Source organism: Dreissena polymorpha, chromosome 1, assembly GCF_020536995.1.
Source record: "Dreissena polymorpha isolate Duluth1 chromosome 1, UMN_Dpol_1.0, whole genome shotgun sequence".
NCBI lineage: Eukaryota > Metazoa > Mollusca > Bivalvia > Myida > Dreissenidae > Dreissena > Dreissena polymorpha.
Window position 1 is genome coordinate 202,107,448 of NC_068355.1, and position 21,820 is coordinate 202,129,267.

General features: G+C 34.4%; 1 protein-coding gene across 13 annotated transcripts in view; it reads left to right on the top strand.

The window, feature by feature from the left end:
* The window catches only part of LOC127864615 (transmembrane and coiled-coil domains protein 2-like), a 126,056-nt gene that overhangs the window by 25,480 nt on the left and 78,756 nt on the right, over positions 1-21,820 (top strand). For 2 of the 13 annotated variants that reach the window (XM_052404410.1, XM_052404414.1), the window contains exons 1-2: positions 16,238-16,383; positions 16,841-17,820. The exons of 3 other annotated variants lie outside the window; for them this stretch is intronic. In XM_052404410.1, the coding sequence (XP_052260370.1) occupies positions 17,771-17,820 (50 nt within the window). In that variant the 5' untranslated portion in view covers positions 16,238-16,383; positions 16,841-17,770. Of the gene's footprint in view, positions 1-16,217; positions 16,384-16,471; positions 17,821-21,820 lie in introns of those variants that run through there. 8 more of the 13 variants (XM_052404420.1, XM_052404415.1, XM_052404416.1 and 5 more) reach the window with 6 other exon arrangements.

The window sequence follows — 21,820 nt, forward strand, 5'->3', positions numbered from 1 at the left end:
TTCAGGTCCCATTTGGGAAAAATATATACTTTTTATGCCCCCAAAGGAGGGCATACTGTGATCGCACTGTCCATCCGTCTGTCTGTCTGTCTGTCCGTCACACTTTGTGTTTAGGTTTCGAAAAATGCTCATAACTTCTATGTCCCTTGAGATATAACCTTCATATTTGGTTTGCATGTGTATATGGACAAGGCCTTTCCATACACACAAATTTTGACCTCCGTGACCTTGACCTTGAACTTAGGGTCCGCGTTTAGGTTTCGAAAAATGCTAATAACATCTATCAAAGCATTTATAGGGGGCATATGTCATCCTATGGTGACAGCTCTTGTTTTCATTGGAATGGGTCCCCCAACAGGACATAAATTTGAACGAAAAAAACACAAATGAAATACATCCAAAAAGCTGTGATGTCAGACTTAAGGTGGACAACCAGTGTGCACATGTCGCTTACATGTGTTGAAGATCCCTTGATTCACAGAGAAGTATCAGAAATTGTATAATAATCGTTAATAATCGTGTAATGTATTCTTTTTGAACCAACATATTAATCTGACAGAATATCCTAAAGGTACAGATAGCTTTCTTGACAGCATGTATCAATTTGCAGTTTGTTACTTCTTAATTGTTTCCCACGCCGAAGCAAAGTGAAAATTGCTATGTGCAAACAGCATAAAACCAGTTCAGGTTTTATGCTGTTTCCTGCTTATGAGTATCTGAGGGTTGAAAATGAAGCCTTTAAAACTTGAATCTAGTAAGAAAGGCCTTTAATTAAAATTAACTTTCTAAGGGCCTACAAATGCCTCAAAATACCTACATGTATCTATGTGGTAAAGGGTAAATTTGCATGTGCCAAATTAGAGTCTTTTCAAACTCTCATTAACACTTATAAAAACTCTCTTTTTATGCCCCCAGTAGGGTGGCATATAGCAGTTGATCTGTCCGTCAGTATTTCAGTTTGTCCGTCCGTCCGAAAACTTTAATGGTCGTAACTTTTTCAATATTTAACATAGCAACTTGATATTTAGCATGCATGTGCATCTCATGGAACTGCACATTTGAGTGGTGAAAGGTGAAGGTCAAGGTCATCCTTCAAGGTCTAATATATGGCATCTGTCTGTCCGAAAACTTTAACATTGGCCATTAAACTTTTTCACTATTGAAGATAGCAACTTGATATTTGGCATGCATGTGTATCTCGTTAAGCTGCACATTTTGAGTGGTGGAAGTTCAAGGTCAAGGTCATCCTTCAAGGTCAAAGGTAAAAAAAAATAATATTTTTTTAATGCGGTGTTCTCATGAAGCTGCACATTGTGAGTGGTGGAAGTTCAAGGTCAAGGTCATCCTTCAAGGTTAAAGTCTTCCTTCAAGGTCAAAGGTAAAAAAATATTATTTTTTTTTCCAAAGCGGCGTTCTTATGAAGCTGCACATTGTGAGTGGTAGAAGTTCAAGGTCAAGGTCATCCTTCAAGGTCAAGGTCATCCTTCAAGGTCAAGGTCATCCTTCAAGGTCAAGGTCATCCTTTAAGGTCAAAGGTCAATTAATTTTTTTCAAAGCGGCGTTCTTATGAAGCGGCACATTGTGAGTGGTGGAAGTTCAATGTCAAAGTCATCCTTCAAGGTCAAGGTCATTCTTCAAGGTCAAGGTCATCCTTCAAGGTCAAAGGTCTTTTTTTTTCAAAGCGGCATTCTCATTAAGCTGCACATTGTGAGTGGTGGAAGTTCAAGGTCAAGGTCATCCTTCAAGGTCATAGGTAAAAAAAAATATTAAAAAATTCAAAGCGGCGTTTTTATTAAGCTGCACATTGTGAGTGGTGGAAGTTCAAGGTGAAGGTCATCCTTCAAGGTCATCTTTCAAGGTCAAAGGTCAATTATTACTATTTTTCCAAAGCGGCGTTCTCATAAAGCTGCACATATTGAGTGGTGGAAGTTAAAGGTCATTGTTCAAGGTCAAAGGTCAAAAAAGTTATTTTTTTTATTTCAGAGCGGCGCAATAGGGGGCATTGTGTTTTTGACGAAAACATCTCTTGTTAAGACAGTTTCTAACTCTTTATCAAATTAAAAATAATTTGCTGTTAAAAACATGCAATTGATTAATTTAATGTGTTCTTTTCAAATACCAATTAATTTTTTCAAAAATGCTTTTAATTTCCAAAGATTTGCCATATGTATGCGTTGAATGGCTATGTTGCTCAGGATCTTTTCTTGCAATAAATAAAGATGGCAAAATATATCATGTTTTTCCTGTGGTTTAAATTACAGCAATCAGAGATTGCATATTGAACAGTTCAGCAAGTTTCTTCATGCTTGATTTTCCTGCCAGAGGTTATTGGCAGTTGCCTTGTGTGTGCTCTCTATTACCAGCTGATACGTATATGTATGGTTCTGAAGTCTGGGGATTGAGGTTGTTAATGTTTTTGACACGAGCCTCACTCTGGGAAAACTGGGCTTAATGCATGTGAGTAAAGTGTTGTTCTACATGCAGATAATCCTGTGCAGTTCTCACTGGCTTAGCAGAAACAACACTGACACTGAGCCTGTGGGGATGCACTGGTCAATCTGGGACACTTTACACAAATGCATTAAGCATCGTTTTCCCAGAATACTTATTTATATCTTTAAAGCAGGTTTCTCTTTAATAAATGTGTCAGGACCATACAATAGCCAATTTTTTAACAGTCAAAATGAGGCTATTTCTCCTAGTAAAAAAGTGTCAATCTATTTAAAATTCTCCAAAATGGAGTTTTCTGAATATGTGATATGTTGAAATTTATTATACCCCCTTTACCATTGGTAATGGGGGCTATAATTAGGAGTCACTTTGTCGGTCGGTCGGTCTGTCGGTCTGTCCCGAAATTTCATCCGATCTTCACCAAACTTGGTCACAAGTTGTATCTTGATGATGTATAGGTCAAGTTTGAATATGGGTCATGCCGGGTCAAAAACAAGGTCATGGGGTCACTTAGTGTGTTTTAAACCGAAAGTTTGTCCGGACCATAACTATGTCATTTATCGTTAGATTTTAAAATAACTTGGTACATTTGTTTCCCATCATGGGACGGTGTGTCACGTGAAAATAGTACGTCAATATCTCCGAGGTCAAGGTCACACTTGGAGTGCAAGGGTCAAATGCTTGTCCGGGCCATAACTTTATCATTTATTGTGAGATTTTAAAATCATTTGGCAAATTTGTTCACCATCATGGGACGGTGTGTCGCGCGAAAGAATTACGTCGATATCTTGAAGGTCAAGGTCACACTTTGAGTTCAAAGATTAAAAATGGCCATAAATAAGCTTGTCTGGGCAATAACTATGTCGTTTATTGTGAGATTTTAAAATCATTTGGCACATTTTATCACCATCATTAGACGGTGTGTCGCGCGAAAGAATAACGTCAATATCTCCGAGGTCAAGGTCACACTTTGAGTTCAAAGGTCAAAAATGGGCATAAATGAGCTTGTCCAGGCCATAACTTATTCGTTAATTGTGAGATTTTAAAATCATTTTGCATATTTGTTCACCATCATTAGATGGTGTGTCGCGCGAAAGAATTACGTCAATAACTCCAAGGTCAAGGTCACACTTTGAGTTCAAAGGTCAAAAATGGCCATAAATGAGCTTGTCTGGGCCATTACTATGTTGTTCATTATGAGATTTTAAAATCATTTGGCACATTTGTTCACCATTATTGGACAGTGTGTCGCGCGAAAGAATTACGTCGATATCTGCAATGTCAAGGTCACACTGTGAGTTCAAAGGTCAAAAATGGCCATAAATGATCTTGTCCGGGCCATAACTATGTCATTTATTGCGAGATTTTAAAAATACCTGGTACATTTTTCACAATCATTGGACGATGTGTCATGCGAAAGAATTTAATGTCGATAACTACAAGGTGTAGGTCACACTTGGAGTTCAAAAGCAAAAAAATGGCCATAAATTTGGACGGCATGTCATGCGAAAGAATTCAAGAGTTCAAAGGTCGAAATGGCCATAAATGATAATGGCATTATAGTTCTTAAAAATCGCCATAAATTTGATTCTCTTGTTTTGTGAAGACAGCATGCAAAATAGCCTGTGTCAAACTGTCAATGCGGCACGTGGGGGTATACCACGTCTGTGACAAAGCTCTAGTTATTCACTTGTAGTTACAAACATGTTTATTTGTGGCGAATGCAATCAATTGATATAAATAACCCATCATAACATGCTTTGATATTTGAGTCAGTAGTGACAATAAATAAAAAATTATTTCATGTATCAAGGGATTGAAGCATTCATTGGTATGATTTGATAATATACCTTGATAAGCATATTTTAACATGGAGAGTATTCAGCCATTGTAGTTTTCAAGGGAGCATTAAGAGCATCTGAAAAATTGATGACAAAGTACTCCAATATTTATCTTAAATGGGGCACTGTCGACTGGGTAGACTGACACTTCCATTAATTACTTTTTTAATAAAAAAAAATTGTGTATAGCTTGCCAGGATTAACCTGCCACATACCTTCATAATGGTTGAATATATAAATATTTTTTTTCGACACATTTTATTTTGAAATTGCAAGCGAATACATATACATTATAAGCAATAACACAAGAATGTAATGCAAATGGAAATGAACAAAATAACATATGCAGCACATCGAAGGTTTTCTATCTAATGCATAAAATTGTGTGCTGAAAACATTTAAGGAATATCAAAGAAAATAAGACATTTTCCAGTGTGTATAGAAAAAAATAAGGATATTTAAATTGTACTATCAGATGAAAAAGACATAGAGACAAACATTAATAGTTGCATATAATATATAGGCATTTTTTCAGTGTGTTAAGTCAAACAATTATGTATAATTGTACTAAGGGATGAAAAAGGCATAGAGAAACAATAATAGGTGTTTATAATTATATATTATGAAAAATAGGTCTTACACATAATGGTTGAACATTTTGAAGTGCAGCAGTATTACATAATTGTGTTTACAGGTGTTGCTTATCAAATTAACCTGTGTGCTTATACCTGTTATATAATGGGAAATCTGTAGTACTTTTTACTTTTTGCGCCATAATGCGTATGAGTTGATTCCACCTTACATTTGCACCATAATCACCTTCACTATTTATTGGCAGGACATACCTATGTTCATTGTTGATACATTGCATTATTTAGAGCAATTTTGAAATGCTCATCCACAGGATTGGTTAGATTATCAACCATTTTCCAGGCCTCGACACTAACGGTGTCCTGGGAACCCGAGGACACCAGATTTTGGCGAGGGTCACCAGTTCTTTCAAGCTGGGTCATCCTCCAGGAACCCTAAATTTATAGAACCACTTCGTATTGATTGACCATTTAAGTACAGACTGGTTTTCTATATTTTTATGTCCCCCACTATAGTAGTGGGGGACATATTGTTTTTGCCCTGTCTGTTGGTCTGTTGGTTGGTCTGTTGGTTGGTTGGTTTGCGCCAACTTTAACATTTGCAATAACATTTGCAATATTGAAGATAGCAACTTGATATTTGGCATGCATATGTATCTCATGGAGCTGCATATTTTGAGTGGTGAAAGGTCAAGGTCAAGGTCATCCTTCAAGGTCAAAGGTCAAATATATGGGTCAAAATCGCTCATTTAATGTACACTTTTGCAGTATTTCAATATTCAAGATAGCAACTTGATATTTGGCATGCATGTGTATCTCATGGAGCTGCACATTTTGAGTGGTAAAAGGTCAAGGTCAAGGTCATCCTTCAAGGTCAGAGGTCAAAATTATGTGGACAAAATCGCTCATTTTATGATTACTTTTGCAATATTGAAGATAGCAACTTGATATTTGGCATGCCTGTGTATCTCATGGAGCTGCACATTTTGAGTGGTGAAAGGTCAAGGTCAAGGTCATCCTTCAAGGTCAGAGGTCAAATATATGTGGCCCAAATCGCTTATTTTATGAATACTTTTGCAATATTGAAGATAGCAACTTGATATTTGGCATGCAAGTGTATCTCATGGAGCTGCACATTTTGAGTGGTGAAAGATCAAGGTCAAGGTCATCCTTCAAGGTCAAATAAATGGGTCAAAATTGCTCATGTAATGTCACTTCTGCAATTTTGAAGCTAGCAATTTTATATTTAAAATGCATGTGTATCTCATGGAGCTGCACATTTTTTGAGTGGTGAAGGGTCTAGGTCAAGGTCATCCTTCAAGGTCAAACGTCATATAGGGGGACTATTTGTTTCAATGAAAGTGTTCGCAATTTGAACAATAAACGAAAACCGGTCTGCACCAGAGCATGAGACATCGCTTGACCTCATTGTTATTGAAGCGCACGTGGTAGCTGGCCAATCAGCATTGAGTTTGCTCACACATAATATTTGGTCATTCTTGCGCAGACACTGTAAACTTGGAATACACTGTTGATATTGTCGTCCGCCAAGAAAATAGTGGATAAAATAATTTAAAGATAAACAAATTAAAAGAAGCATAACAATAAATACATTTTTCTAAGCTGATCACTTTACACCATTCTCCCGACTATTGATCTGAATTAAAGGATGATAATTAAACAATTAGTTCTATGTCGATGATGTTACACCTTTCTGCTGATTATCATTTGAAATTTAAAGGTGATAATTAAGTTGTTTTTTACCCACAAAATATGCTATTGTAAAGGAATATGTCAACCAAATTGTATATTTGCTAGGGTACCTGTTTTAATTTTCTGCAGTCAAACGAATTGCACATTTTTCGGACTGTCGTTTTCGGATACATTATTTTTCGTCGATGATAATTTATTTTCGAAGTTCTTTATACAAAAATAGAATGACGAATACAAATGCGATGATACGGACAGTGCAGTTTATAATATTTCAAATTGTATTCACTGCTAAAGATGATTATGACAAAGATGATGATGAGGTTGATGAATGACATGATATCCAAAGTTTACAAAACAAGGCTTTTAAGCTATAAATGGGTCTACTTTAAATGGCAACTGAATTGAATATTGGAAATAAAAAGGTGTGCTAGTATGCTTCTTGTACTGATTTGCCCTTACGCTGTGCGTCAAAACAGGAGGGAACTCTAGTTTGGGTGAGGGTCACCAAAAGTTGAAAGTAGGGTTCCCACTGGGAACCCTGTCAAAAAGGTTAGTGTCAAGGCCTGTTTTCATCTCAAATGTATTATTCTTCTGTACATATTTGGAAGTGAAAGTAGACACTGCATGGCATGACATGTACATGCATTTAATTGCACATACATGTATACAAATACTGTTTCAAGTGTTGGATGTTCGTACCATGTTTAAGTTATTGCTTTATAACATGACTTTTTAATATAAAAATTCAAGAAAGTACACTTGTTTAGAAATAATTGTATTCTTAAGCTGACTATATCTTGGTGTATTCATGTTTGGGACGTGTGCTGAAGCATCCCAGTGTACAGATGACAGTAACATAGCAACATCACAGTATGTACATGTATACAATGCCATTTCATGGAATACATTAGTTTCCATACTATTAAATTCAAGGCCACTTAATTATTCATATAAAAGTTCGATTATGACTCCCTTAAATAACCTTAGTGAAAGAAAGCTAGCCCTGAAACTCTGCAATATTTTTCCTTCTGTATAAAGTACCCGATAAAGGTACTTTCCCAATTGGGAAAATACTAGAAAAAAAACATTGCTGTCACAAAAATACCCTAAAGGAAGGAATATTACGTCAATTTCCTTAAAAAAGTGCATTATCTGCAAGTGAAAAAAGAGCACTTACAAACATTTCAAGCCAAAATGCATGTAAATTCATATTTGAATTGGTTTGTGTAATATATGACAAGCAATTAAAAAGATCCATCATTCCCAATTTGAATATTTCACAAAGTGAATTTTCCCGATTTCAAGGTTTTTCTTTCTAATTATTCCCAATTGGTATGGTATGGGTACTTTTTCCAATTGGACAAAAACATTGCTGAAAGTATGTAATATTTTATATAATATGCTACTGTTGATGAGCATTAATTGAGTTCCTGTTTGGCAGGAGACTAAACAAACATGCTCTAGAGACATTAATCTCCATTAATCCCACTAAAGAGGAATACAAACTAATATGACTTGCTCCTTTCTAAAGGTATTATTCGTGTCCTGTCTAGTTGCGGAAGAATGTTCGTTTCAGCCTTATTAATACTGAATGATGAAGGGAAGAAAAACATTGTCACCTGGTTACACATGAATGCTGCTTGTTAATGGTATCAATACTGTCCTTTTTATGCCCCCAAAGGAGGGCATATAGTGATTGCACTGTCAGTCTGTCCGTCTGTCTGTCCGTCTGTCCGTCTGTCTGTCTGTCTGTCTGTCTGTCTGTCACACTTTTGTGTTAAGGTTTCGAAAAATGCAAATAACTTCTATGTCGCTTCAGATAGCAACTTGATATTTGGCATGCATGTGTATCTCATGGAGCTGCACATTTTATGTGGTGAAAGGTCAAGGTCATCCTTCAAGGTCAAATGTCAAAAAAAACATATCCAAGGGAAGTAATAAGCTGTAAAGGGAGATAATTATCTGTACCTGCCAATGAAAAAAATGATAAAAATAAATCAAAGCGGCGCAGTAGGGGGCATTGTGTTTTTGACAAACACATCTCTTGTTTAGAATTTTCATTCATCAAGGATTAATTGAGTGTGGAGCTGCTTTAAATTGTGAGGTCACACTGCCCCTGAAAAAGATTTGAAACACAGTTCATGAACAAGTTCAAGAACTTTGTTCAAGAATGAACAAGAATGGCCAATGGCTTTTCATGAAAACATTGCTTTTGTTTTATATGTTCAATTACTGTTCAAGAACTGTAATGAATGTATGGTAAAGTTCATGAACTACTGAAGGTATTTTTTTAGAGGTCATGAACTGTTCAAATCCCATTTTAAGATGCTGTGAACTGTTCATGAACTCATTACATGCCATGAACTCTTCATGAACCCTTTTTTTTACAGGGGAAGTGACCAAACTTTACTTTTAATAATTATGCCGACCTTTGAAAAAATAGGCTTTCATGGCTATACATTTTGCACATTTCCATCGGTCAGATGGTCTGTCAGTCTGTCAAAAGGCCATATACTTTCGGCACAAGATATAGAGAAACAATTTGACATACAATGGTGTAATAAAGAATGCTGTTTACATGGGAGAAAAAAAAGAGCCTTTTTTGGGGTCAACAGTTTAAAGGTCACTGTGATATTCTCATAACATGGCATGTGTTTCCACACTATATCTAGAGAATTATTTGACCTAAGGAGTATGTAAGTATGTATTAAGGTAATTTTGGAGAAAACGAGTTCACTTATTTTGATTTTGAGGTCAACAGTTAAAAGGGTCAAGGTCACAGGTTTATAGCATGCAAAACTGTTTTCCTCATACACCATTTTAGCTTCTTCACTCAAAAATGGACTCTTATGCTTTATGTGGCCAGCGTAGATTGGGCCCAGCCTAGGCATTCCCAGCCTTTTTATCCCCCGCCATAGGCCAAGGGATATTGTTTTGGCGTTGTCCGTCCGTCTTTCCGAACGTCCGTTCGGCCAGCACTTTTGTGTCCCGAGCAATATCTTGGAAGTGCTTTGGGGGATTTCATTGAAACTTGGTAAGAGTATTATATGGATAAGAGGATTATGCATGCCAAATGGCATTGTACACCATCTGTTAATAACGGAGTTATTGCTCTTTGTATCTTGAAAAAATGCTTTTTAATATATGCTTAGAGCTTTATCACCTTTAACACATGAGACAGAGCCATGAAACTTGCCATAGTTGTTTTCAATTATCTGGGGGTGCTTTACATTCAACACCCATAATCCTAGGGGCTATAGGTCAAGGTTACACATTGAAGTCAAAGGTCACAAATTTGATGAATTATTCATTATTTAGTCATTCCTTTACTATGCATCAAGGGATTCTGTAATATTAAACTGTCCACAATTGTTCTCCATTATCTAGCTGAGTGTCTAATATAAGATCCAGGTTGCTAGGGTCATGGGCAAAGTCATACACAAAGGTCAAAAGCACACATTTTGATTAAATATGCCTTATTAAAATGGTAAGGATTCTACCACACTAAAATGGATTCTCAAAATGTCTTGATGTCATTTGTTCTCAATTATCAGGCAGTGGTCTGCATTTCATTGTCTGCAATCCCATCACAGGTACAAATGAGTTTAAAAAAAAAGAAGACAAAAGGCGCAACCCTTCTCTTATACCTTTTCAATTAGTTCTACACCCATCCATAAACAAAATTTATTTGGCGGGGGATATCAATTAAACGAATTTGCCCCTTTTTGAAGGGGTTTTGGGAGGGGGGGGGGGGGTAGAAACATGTTATAAAATGTTTTATAAACATATTTTGCTTATATTTCACATTATCTTTTATAATATTGAATAGTTGAAAATACAACTTTTGGTCAGCTTTTGATCTCATTAAATGAAACCATGTTGAATTCGACTCCTCACAATTTCAAAACTTTCTCCAATTATGCCTTATCATGGGAAAGAAGTCCAAATCGGTTGTCAGCGTTCCATGCCCTGATTTTATGAGACTTGAGATTTATTCTGACATTGCACAATAAAATGGCTTATCAATAAATCATAAATGTCTGCCAAAAGGGTATGAGCATATTCACAATTTCTTTGTTACAATCTGTAAGGTGTCAATATTACACTGTATGTCATCCAAGATGGATATTTATCTGGATTCACGTTTGCATCCAAGATGCTTCAGTCATGCGCTTTCTTGATGCAATATGCTGTAACTCATGATTTTGTGTCCAGAAAAAGAAAGCATTCTATCTGGATTGTTTTTGACATACAAAAATACTCCAATTATTATTTATGCACTTTGTGCCATTTGCATTATTGCGTATCTGCATATCTGTGCCCAAATAAGGTTGACATTTTGTTTCCATCTGATATTGATCTTTTTTCTGGAAACTGATTGTTGTTTGGAGCCAAACTGGAATGGACTTTGTTTCTGAAACAAATTCACAGTTAAAAGGACTTGCTGACAGATTTGTGTGTTTTCTTAAAGTAGCAAGACAGCGTTTTTATACGCCCGTTCTTAAAAAAGGGATGTATTATAGTTTTCATAATAAATAATTGAGTTTTGTTTAGAAAGACCTGTGGTAATGACCTAATTTGCATTTTGAAGACTCTTTATTTCCTTAAATTGCATGTGGCCATTCAAGGGTCTTCAAACGAAATGTCTCCATTGCATGCAGACTACTCTTTACAGCTATGCAACTCCATTCTGAAGATCGTAATCTTCAGTTTTGATAGCCACAAGGAAGTATTTTGCAATCTGATTCTTGAGCTAGGATTCAAGTTAGGAACAAGCAATTCGCGTGCCAAAAGATTATTTTCTTTCCCCCATCATTTGTCAGTAGAAAAGACGTTTTGTAAAAGATTTTGTGGCAACAAATACATCAGGTGACAGTGCTAACCTAAACTAAATTTTAAGGGTTGGATAAGAAACTATTGTTAGTCACATTTAGTTTTATATTTAACTCCTTAAATTTCAAGTCAACATTCGCTTCTTTTACCATGCTTTGAAATCTAAACTTTTTCTTCTTGATAGTGACTGTATTAGAGTATTTTAGTTTAGGTGTTAAATAATGGAAAATGGAAAGATAAGGAAAAACAAAAACATGAGTTAACAGCTTGTACATACCAGTACTGTAAAACCTTACCTTGTATCATCTAAACGCGCAATGTTTTCAATATATATCATATTTATTATTTACCGGAAAGTAGTCTTTTCTTCTAGTTCATGTACAATTTCGCTTGCAATTTTCTTGTTTTAATAACATCCAACCAATTATCTGATTGGCAAAAAAACAAGTCTTTATGCATTTTATGGAATTTTTTGTTTAAAAGAAGTAAATTTTAAACAAAATCCTGTCTAGGCGAAATTGTTGTACCAGATTAGGCTGCTCATACTGCACAGGCTAATCTGGGACAACACTTTACATTCATGTCTGAAGCCAAGTTTTCCCAGTCTGAAGCCAAGTTTTCCCAGTCTGAAGCCAAGTTTTCCCAGTATGAAGCCAAGTTTTTCCCAGTCTGAAGCCAAGTTTTCCCAGTCTTAAGCTTAGTTTTCCCAGTTTGAAGCCAAGTTTTCCCAGTCTGAAGCCAAGTTTTCCCAGGTTGCGGCTCATTTATTATTTTTTCCAATCTCAATCTTGTATTGATATGACATACATGTATGTCTGTTTGTCTTTTTCTTGAGTGCAGTTTTCAGTAAAGTTACATGGTGATGGTGATTGGGATGATGATGATGAGGAGGAGGAGGAGGAGGAGGAGGAGGAGGTTGATGATGATGATGATGATGAGGCTCTCACTTGCTTGCTCCAATGCCATGAAATTTGCGACATTTGTGTGTGGTGTTTCAGTACTGATTTGCTTTTAGTCGATTAACTATAGTGCTCTATAAAGCCTATTGTCTTAAATAATTGATTGCCAGATTAGTCCTTGTAATTTATTTAAGTGCTACATAACTACTTAGTACTGAGACATTTCCATTTAAGTGTGGTGACATGTCATTTCTGTTATCTATGTACAATTTATAGCGCTGTATCATTACTTTATTACATTTGTGTGATAATACAGATTTAGATTTTTAGTCTCCTAGTAGTTGCATTGAAGGGGACTGAACAAATATGTTACCCTTGGTCCATCAGTTGATTATAAATCAAAAGGTATGGTTGATATAAAATGGTATGGTAGAGGGCCTTTTGGGGAAAATAAGAGAAAACTAAAATCTGGTTATTTTGGCAACTCAAAAAGCTAGATTGATGAATCTTGTATAATATGGGGAATGTTTCTCATGCTTTTGGATTGTGAGATGAATTTTGTGTCTTGTTAATTAATGACAAGATAAATTTCTATGAGGTCATACCTGATAACAATATTGAAGTCTTAAAGGGAAATACACTTTTCTTGCACATGTTTACAATATTTTAAAATAAACACATGCATCACTATGTATATCTGAACAAATGCATGTGTATAACTGAACACATGTGTATAACTAAACACATGTTTATGTATAACTGAACACATGTTTATGTATAACTGAACACATGCATATGTATAACCGAACACATGTATATGTATAACTGAACACATGTATATGTATTACTGATTACAATAACATATGTCTAACTGAACACATGTATATGTATAATTGAACACATGCACATGCATAACTGAACACATGCATATCATTATGTAAAACTGAACACATACATATGTATAACTGAACACATGTATATGTTTAACTGAACAAATGCATATGTATAACTGAAAACATGCATATGTATAACTGATAACATATATATTTATAACTTAAACATGCATATGTATAAGTGAACACTTCATAGGTATTAGCTAACACTTACATATGTATAACCGAACACATGCATATATATGACTAAACACATGCGAATGTATAATGAACGTATGCATGTATTAAAAACTGAACACATGCATGTGTATAACTGAACACATGCATGTGTATAACTGAACACGTGCATGTGTATAACTGAACACATGCATGTGTATAACTGAACCCATGCATGTGTATAACTGAACACATGCATGTGTATAACTTAACACATCCATGTGTATAACTGAACACATGCATGTGTATAACTGAACACATGCATGTGTATAACTTAACACATGCATGTGTATAAGTGTGTTTTTATCATTTAAGAATGCCTCAATTTTCATTGGGGGGGGGGAGTTGTGATCTTTGTTGAATGATTAATGCAACCTACAGATTTGTAATACAACATCCATCATCTAACCTTATGTAGCATACACATGCCCCTTTATTGCTGCCATTATCTGGCATTAGAATTTCCTAGTTGACTCATTACTGTGTCCAATATTTCTGTCTGTTTATCAGGATTGGTGCTGAGGTAAATCCTGAAGTAATGGCAGTTTGGTTTAGTTCACATTTTGAAATCAGTTGAAAGGCACTGTTGGTCAGATGATTTTTTTTTAATTTTGTGTTTTTTGTGTGGGTGTGTTTTCAATGTTTTTCAATGTCATGAATTAGTATTTTGATTGATAAAATTGATATTATTGAAATATTTGGTGTTGGAGTTAAAGTGCAATTGTTGTTGATATAGAAGTAGGGATTGTGTGAAAATATTGAGGTTTGCTTATTATTAAAATTGTGTTGTATTTATAATGATGGTGAAATTTTTTTAATGTGGCGGATGAAAAAACAAGTTTTGGATGGTCAGATAAAGTGCTCTTAATATCTTTAAACTTAGTGTAGATTTTAAATAAAGACTATGTTAAGAGATATTAAAATAAAGTATTTGAAAAAGTGTTCGATATTTTAGGATTTTAGACATGGAATTAAATGATTGTACAAGTGGGTAAAATGAACACTGTTGGATATCTGATAAAATTAAAAGATGAATGTTTATGTATAAAAGGCGCTTTTAATTTCATATTAAATAAAAAATTTACTACTTAGTTATTGAAAGTCAATTTTGAAGTTTTAATTTGAAAAGGTAACATTTTCACCTGTGCCTATTCCTCTCAAAGTGTAAGCTGTATTTTTTTTAAAAGTATCGAAAATCAGACATAAGAAAGAGGCATTTTGTAAATAGTACCATCAATTTTGTTTAACAATGTGTGTGCACAATTTTATGATTTGTAGAAAATTAATTTATTAGTGTTTTATTAAAAAAAAGAAAGAATGTAAAATGCAATCATTCTTTCCTATAAAACATGTTTTCAATTAATACAGAATCTAATTAAGTTCTATCTGGCCACCTTTGGCTCAAATGTTGAAAAATGACACACTGTCCATGCGTGTGTTTGTCTGCCCAATTTAAAAAACAACATTTTATCATTGTTAAGCTCTAGCTACAGTAATGATTGAAGTGGAAGAGTCTCTAAATAAAAATATCCATGACAATAATAGAGTGTTAAATGTCCCCTCATCCAAGCGTTTGTGACGGATGAGGGTCATCATTAGAAGTAAAGCCGGAAAAATATATCATCAAGCCAGCTGAACAATGTCTAAACACTACTTGTTTTCCTTATTCTTCATGCAATGTTTATATACAAAACATATTATGATAGATTAAAGACGGTTTTCCTTAATTATGCCTGGCTTTGCTTTGCACCTGTGAGATGATTGCATTGGTCAAGCAGTGGATCTGTAGAAAATTTGAGGCTAAGCACTTGGAAAATGGGGCTTAATGTATGTGCGTAAAGTGTCATCCCAGATTAGGCTGAGCAGCCCACACAGGCTATATAAGCAGGGACAACACTCTCCTACTAGACTGGATGTTTTGTTACAAAAAGATTTTCTTTAAATTCTTTATGGGCGAATAGTGTTATCCTTTAGTGCCTGTGTGCTGACTGCATACACTTATTTGGGAAACCACTTTAATATTACGTGTTTGTTTTTAAATTGTTAGATCATTGCCTTAATGGTTACATTGATTGTGCACAGTTGCCCTCAAGTTACTGTTTGTATAGTCAATGAGTCATGGGAAATGTTTGTGGTGTGGCATGCATGGTGAGGTGGGTTTATTTGCAGTTGAGTGTTGAACTGTTCTTATCACTGTTCTTATCAGTGTTATAGGAAATGATACCGGTAAATGTGCATTTCTGATGAAAGTCCCTGTAATGAGTGATAAACACTGAGTGGAACTTGCACCATTGAAAATACATACAAATGGCACTTTTACAGAGAAAAAGAGTTGTTTTTTTCTGCATTGTTCCTGCATTTATACATTGATGTGCATTTCAGCTGTATAATTTCAAATTTTGAAAAAAAGATAAACCTTTAAATAAATACGCTCAAGCAAATGTTATTTGTGCTTTTAGAATATTTTCAGGTGCATTAATATAATTGTGTGTGTGTTAACATGCAGAAAATTAAGTACCAAAAATACACACATGCATTTAATGTGCATTTATAAGTTTCACTGTGACTCAACAGTCAAAATGTATCATTTTATGTAGATGAAATGCTTTTTTCATAAATCCTCAGATTACAAATACTAAGTGATGCTTTTCAAGTAAGGTTATTTACCTGCACCACAAATTTTAACTTGAATGGTTCACCAAATGTGAAACTCATTTCTTAATAATCAATTTTCTATTTATTACAACCGTAAAAAGATAACTTCCTCAATGAGTATGATAAACTATATTGAGGACAAGAACAAGTTATAATCTGGGTGTGCACAATTTGAATGCTTTCAAATATTGAAGGCAGTTTTAAAATGATAAGTTTCGAAACTATGATTGTCTAGATTTGAAATTCATTTTGTGTATGGAGTGATTGTAGCAATGAGGACGGTGTTCATTTGGTATTATTATGCATGGCAGTTATGAATTTTCTTGAACTGTATTCAATACATATTTATTTATTTGAAACAATCATACGGAACTGAATATTTCTCTCATTTGATTTTATGTTAATAACAACTTTAAAAAGTGTTAAGGTATAAGGAAATCTGGTATCTGTTTTTTCAGACTAATATTTTTTTTTTAACTATGGAAAACATATGTGGTGTGATGTATGGTATAAAAGTGGTTTATATTTTCTTATTATATCAACTGAATGTGACCTCTAGATGGTGTTTAGCTAATTGATGCTATTGAATTTTCACCAAGTAGTAATTGTTTTGTGCTTTGCAAAATAACTGGTATGTTATACCCATGGTGGAAAGCTTTTGCTATATTTCTTATCATTATTAAAAAAATACAATAACCAACTTTTTTGTAATAAGACACATATAACTGTACTTTATTATTGGGTGACAGACATTATTGGGAGATAATGGATATTGCAATAATGTGATAATGCTGTAAGATACCAGAAATGCATAATGGATTTTACACAAAACAATTAAGCACTGATATATGCTACTCAAAGACAAAAGTCATTCACATCAACTTTTTGAATGTAATTTTATGTTTGTATATTGGGCTTTGAAAAGGTATGCAATTAATTGTGTAGGATATCATGTAGCAGTTTAATTGCTCTTAAGGTGGATATGGATGCAATGGACTTGAAGTAGTCATAATGTAATAGTTGTGAAAAGCATGTACACACTTATTGGATATTAATTATTAAGGAGGAAGCAAAAACTGATGGATTTTAAATGTTATCGAATTTGATCTGTGAATTAGGAAGAAAATGTGAATTGGAGATAAGTTTGAAAAGAACTATTCAACATTTATTGATCAGTGTAGATTTTAAAAATCCATGTTTTTGTGCAGGACAATTTGTCTGACAAAGAATATATTCAAAGGGAAAGAAATTTGTCAAAATTTTGAAATGCCTTTTGAATTTGAAATTATTTCACTTTATGTCTGTGAAATAAGTGAGAGCAGCAAATTGTGAACAATGTTCATCAAACTGAATATGAATGTGAATCAATGTGGATATTAAATGCTTGCTTCATTCAGCCATGATATTATTGTAATGTGACTTGAAAGAATTTATCATTGTGGCCCTAAACAACACCAAAGGGCATGACTATGAATGCGTGAATCAAAGTAAATTTTGAATTATATCTCCTTTATAGTTTTTGTTTGTTAACCGATAATAATATTTGCTATATATTTGCATCTTACATGTAGTGCAAATCTGAAAGATGTTCATAGAAAAATAGCGAATATCTGAGGATATACATGACTAGGAGGTTTACTCGTATTTTGTTGTGAGTTGAAAATTGTCAAACATTCTGAATGAATGTCTGGGACCGGAATAAACTTCGGCGGAGTAGCTTCCCCTTTCGGTAATTATACTTTCTTTTTTTCAAATATATTTTTATTTTCTTCTTAAGATATTTATACAGACATACAGACAAGCATATACTAAACATAGTATTTTAAGAACAGGTATTAGATGGGTACATAAAATAAGTTTTTTTCCGTAAGATACAACATACATACATGCAGGCATATTATTTACAGAGTATTTAAAGTACAGCTATTTGAGTACAGCATACATGAAGTTATAAAACATACATTCATATACAATTTATATGGTTTAATCTTTTGTCTGTGATATAATATTACACATTTGAAAGGTAACTTAAGTGCAGAATTGCATTGGGTATTTTTTTTTTAATAATAAATATTCCCTGTTAAAAAAAAATTAGCCTTGTTCATGGAAATCTGGGTTTAATTCATTTGTGTAAAGTGTCCTTCTTGATTAGCCTGTGCAGTTTACACAGGCTAATTGGGGATAATCCTAAGTTAAATTTCTGACAAAATTGGATTTTTGTTAAGAAGAGGCTTCCTCTAAACAAACGATTTCATAAAATGGGAAAGTGTTGACCCTTAGTACTAGCCTCTACAGACTGCACAGGCTTATCTGGGATGACTCTGAAATTACACACATGTTCTATGCCCAGTAATCCTTGTATGCGGCTTGAATTCTCTTGACTTATTTCAATGTTTACAATCATGTATTAGATGGTCATTATTTTGTTTTCTTTATGGAAAGAATGCTATTAGTTGGTAGTGGGTTTGAATACAAATGCAAGGACGACGGGTTTTGATTCCCAGTCGGGACAAATAACCTATGTGCGGATTTGTTATGAAATACATCTATGGCAATTCGCCTTCCACCCACCTCTGATTCTGGTATGGCAGTGGTCTGTTACTATGGCGCACCAAAGGGGTCGAAACTTTAACTTCTGCTCGAGCAGCAAAAAATGCTGCTCGAGCAGCATTTAAATGCTGCTCGAGCAGCATATTGCTGCTCGAGCAGCAATTTACTGGTCGAGCAGCATTTAAATGCTGCTCGAGCAGCAAAATTCCTGCTCGAGCAGCAATATGCTGCTCGAGCAGCATTTATTTTTAGAATAAACCATTGAACCCGTCAGCCAATCAAATTTGAGCTTACAAACGGACGACATTAGCTATCTCTACGGAAACGAAATAGACCGGTGTAGCGTCAATATTGTCAGATCGTGAGATCTGACGATTTCACAGTACCTCCGTGATATTGCTCCGATCAGTCGCCGTGAAAAATGTCAGATTGATGAAAAATAATATTTAACGCATTGTTGTTTCAATTCAACTTAATTTCGCGTTTTTACAGCTTGCAGTTATTTTCGGACATCTTTTTTTCGGACGTTGAACCTAAACACATTGTTCACAACAAAGATATCGAAACAGTAGTTCTAACACAATGCAAACATTTGAATTTTAAAACGATTTTCGTTTTAAATGTTATATATATCGATGATGTACATGCATTACGTTGTAAAGAAATATGGTAATGCCTAATTTACAGTCATGAGTGTTGCACTTTTTTAATACAAAGATATAACATTGATTGAAGAAAATATTTTCAGATTATATAATATATATATATATTATTTCAGCTTAAAAAAGTTAAAAACTTATTATGAACCAAATTCAGTTCCAGAAATATATAATTCCAATCGGTGTTTTTATCATTATTTTAGCTAATTCACATGTACACTCAATTCAGGAAAACTATTTTATTATATTTCATACAATCATAGTTACCACTATCATCATTTATTTAATATGTCAATAAGCTTGATTGGCAATTGTCGCTTCAGCTCGGGTAATGCTTTAATGTACCCGGTGTACTCTTAAGTATACTTTAATGTACCCCGGGTACGCTAAATATACTTAAACGTACCGTTGGTCTGTCTGTCAGTGCAGTCACTCACAAACTTGTCAGTGCTCTATCTCAGAAACTCAATATAAGTATTCAACATGAAACTTTATGGGTGTATAAATATAGCTGAAGAGAGGTGCCATGTATAAGAACCATAACCCGTCGCTTTCTGAAATAAGAGTTATTGCGCTTTGTTGTTTTTCTATGATGTAACTAGGGCTATATCTCAGATACTATACAAGATTTTAACATGAAACTTCATGGGTGTATAATTATCAATGCACGAGAACCATAACCGTATACTTTCTTACATAACGGTTATTGCCCTTTCTTGTTATTGTTATTTTATGATGTAACTTTTCAGGGCTATATCTCATTTATAGAACCATGCATAAGAACCACAACCCTTCACTTTCTTAAATAAGAGTTATTGCCCTTTGTTGTTTTTGTATGATGTAACTTTTCAGGGCTTTATCTCAGAAACTATAAATACAAGATTTCAACATGAAATATCATGGGTGTATAATTGTCAATGAGAATAAGTGCCATGCACAAGAAACATAACCCTAGTACATATGTACATGTCTGATGTTACTTTACAGGACTATATCACAGATACTATACACGATTTAAATATGAAATTTAATGGACGTTAAGATATCAATGAGGAGAGGTGTCATGCACAAAATCTATAACCCTACACTTTCTTAAATAAGATTTATTGCCAATTGTTTTTTTATGTTGTTACTATTAAATAAGTGAGATAAGGGTACAACCCTTCAAATAAACTTTTCTGTTAGTTCTGCACCCATCAATAATCAAAATTTATTTGGCGGGGATATCAATTTAACGAATTTGCTTATTATTAGTCTAAACGTTGAAATAGACTTAATATTTTAAGTAGCAATGAGAATATAAGACACAACAGACTCATCAGTCATCAGTATTATGTTAGCATATCTTTAGTCGGTTACTGAACTAGGGCAAATAAAGTTGAAGTTTATCAGGTGGTCTAAAAGTCCTCACCGCCTAGCAGATAAGTCATTTACGCCATCGGGATTATTTATTTTAAGTCAATATGTTTTTGGAATCTTAAGGCACTCATTGAAAAATACACCACTACATAAATAAATATCTAGGTCAATTGTGATTCTGTCAAGCAATGATTATCATATAAATTATTATCTCCAGAGTTATTCTTTTTTTCTTGCACTTATCATAATCTAACCATCTGCATTATTTTTGCCAAACAGGTGGTTTTGCAATCTGAGCACCACAATCATCAATATTTTTGTGTGGATATAAAGATGTTATAAAAATTTAGGATTATAACATCTTAAGTTTTATCGTGCTTTACTTGTTTAGGAGATGTGTAATACCAACTGGCTACTTCTGTTTTCAGAACTAAAAGGCACAGAAGGATTTTATTAATATTTTGTTGAGTTCTCAGATTAATCGAGCCCAAAGCACTTCCTGCTACACAAACATATTTTCGAGCAACAACACATATTGATAATATCCATTTTAATGCCGTGCGGGTCTTTACAGTGGAGTGATCGAGTCGCACAGATATGTTTGCCGCACTCCAGGAATCAGAAGTCTGCTTCTCACGACTAGTCTCGATAAACTGAATTATGGGCCTGTCGCAACATTGTGGGATGCTTTTTCATGACCAAACATTTGGCAGTCTGGAAATAAAGTAAAAGTCATTCATACTTGTGTTAAAATAGTGACCTGAAAATCAATAGGGGTCATCTGCGGGTCACGATCAATGTACCTATGAAGTTTCATGATCCTAGGTGTATGCGTTCTTGAGTTATCATCCGAAAACCATTTTACTATTTTGGATCACTGTGACCTTGACCTTTGACCTAGTGACCTCAAAATCAATAGGGGTCATCTGCGAGTCATGATCAATCTACCCATGAAGTTTCATGATCCTAGGCGTATGTGTTCTTGAGTTATCATCCGGAAACCATTTTACTTTTTCGGGTCACCGTGACCTGGAGCTTTGATCTAGTGACCTCAAAATCAATTAGGGTCATCTGCAAGTCATGATCAATCTACCCATGAAGTTTCATGATCCTAGGCGTATGCGTTCTTGAGTTATCATTCAAAAACCATTTTACTATTTC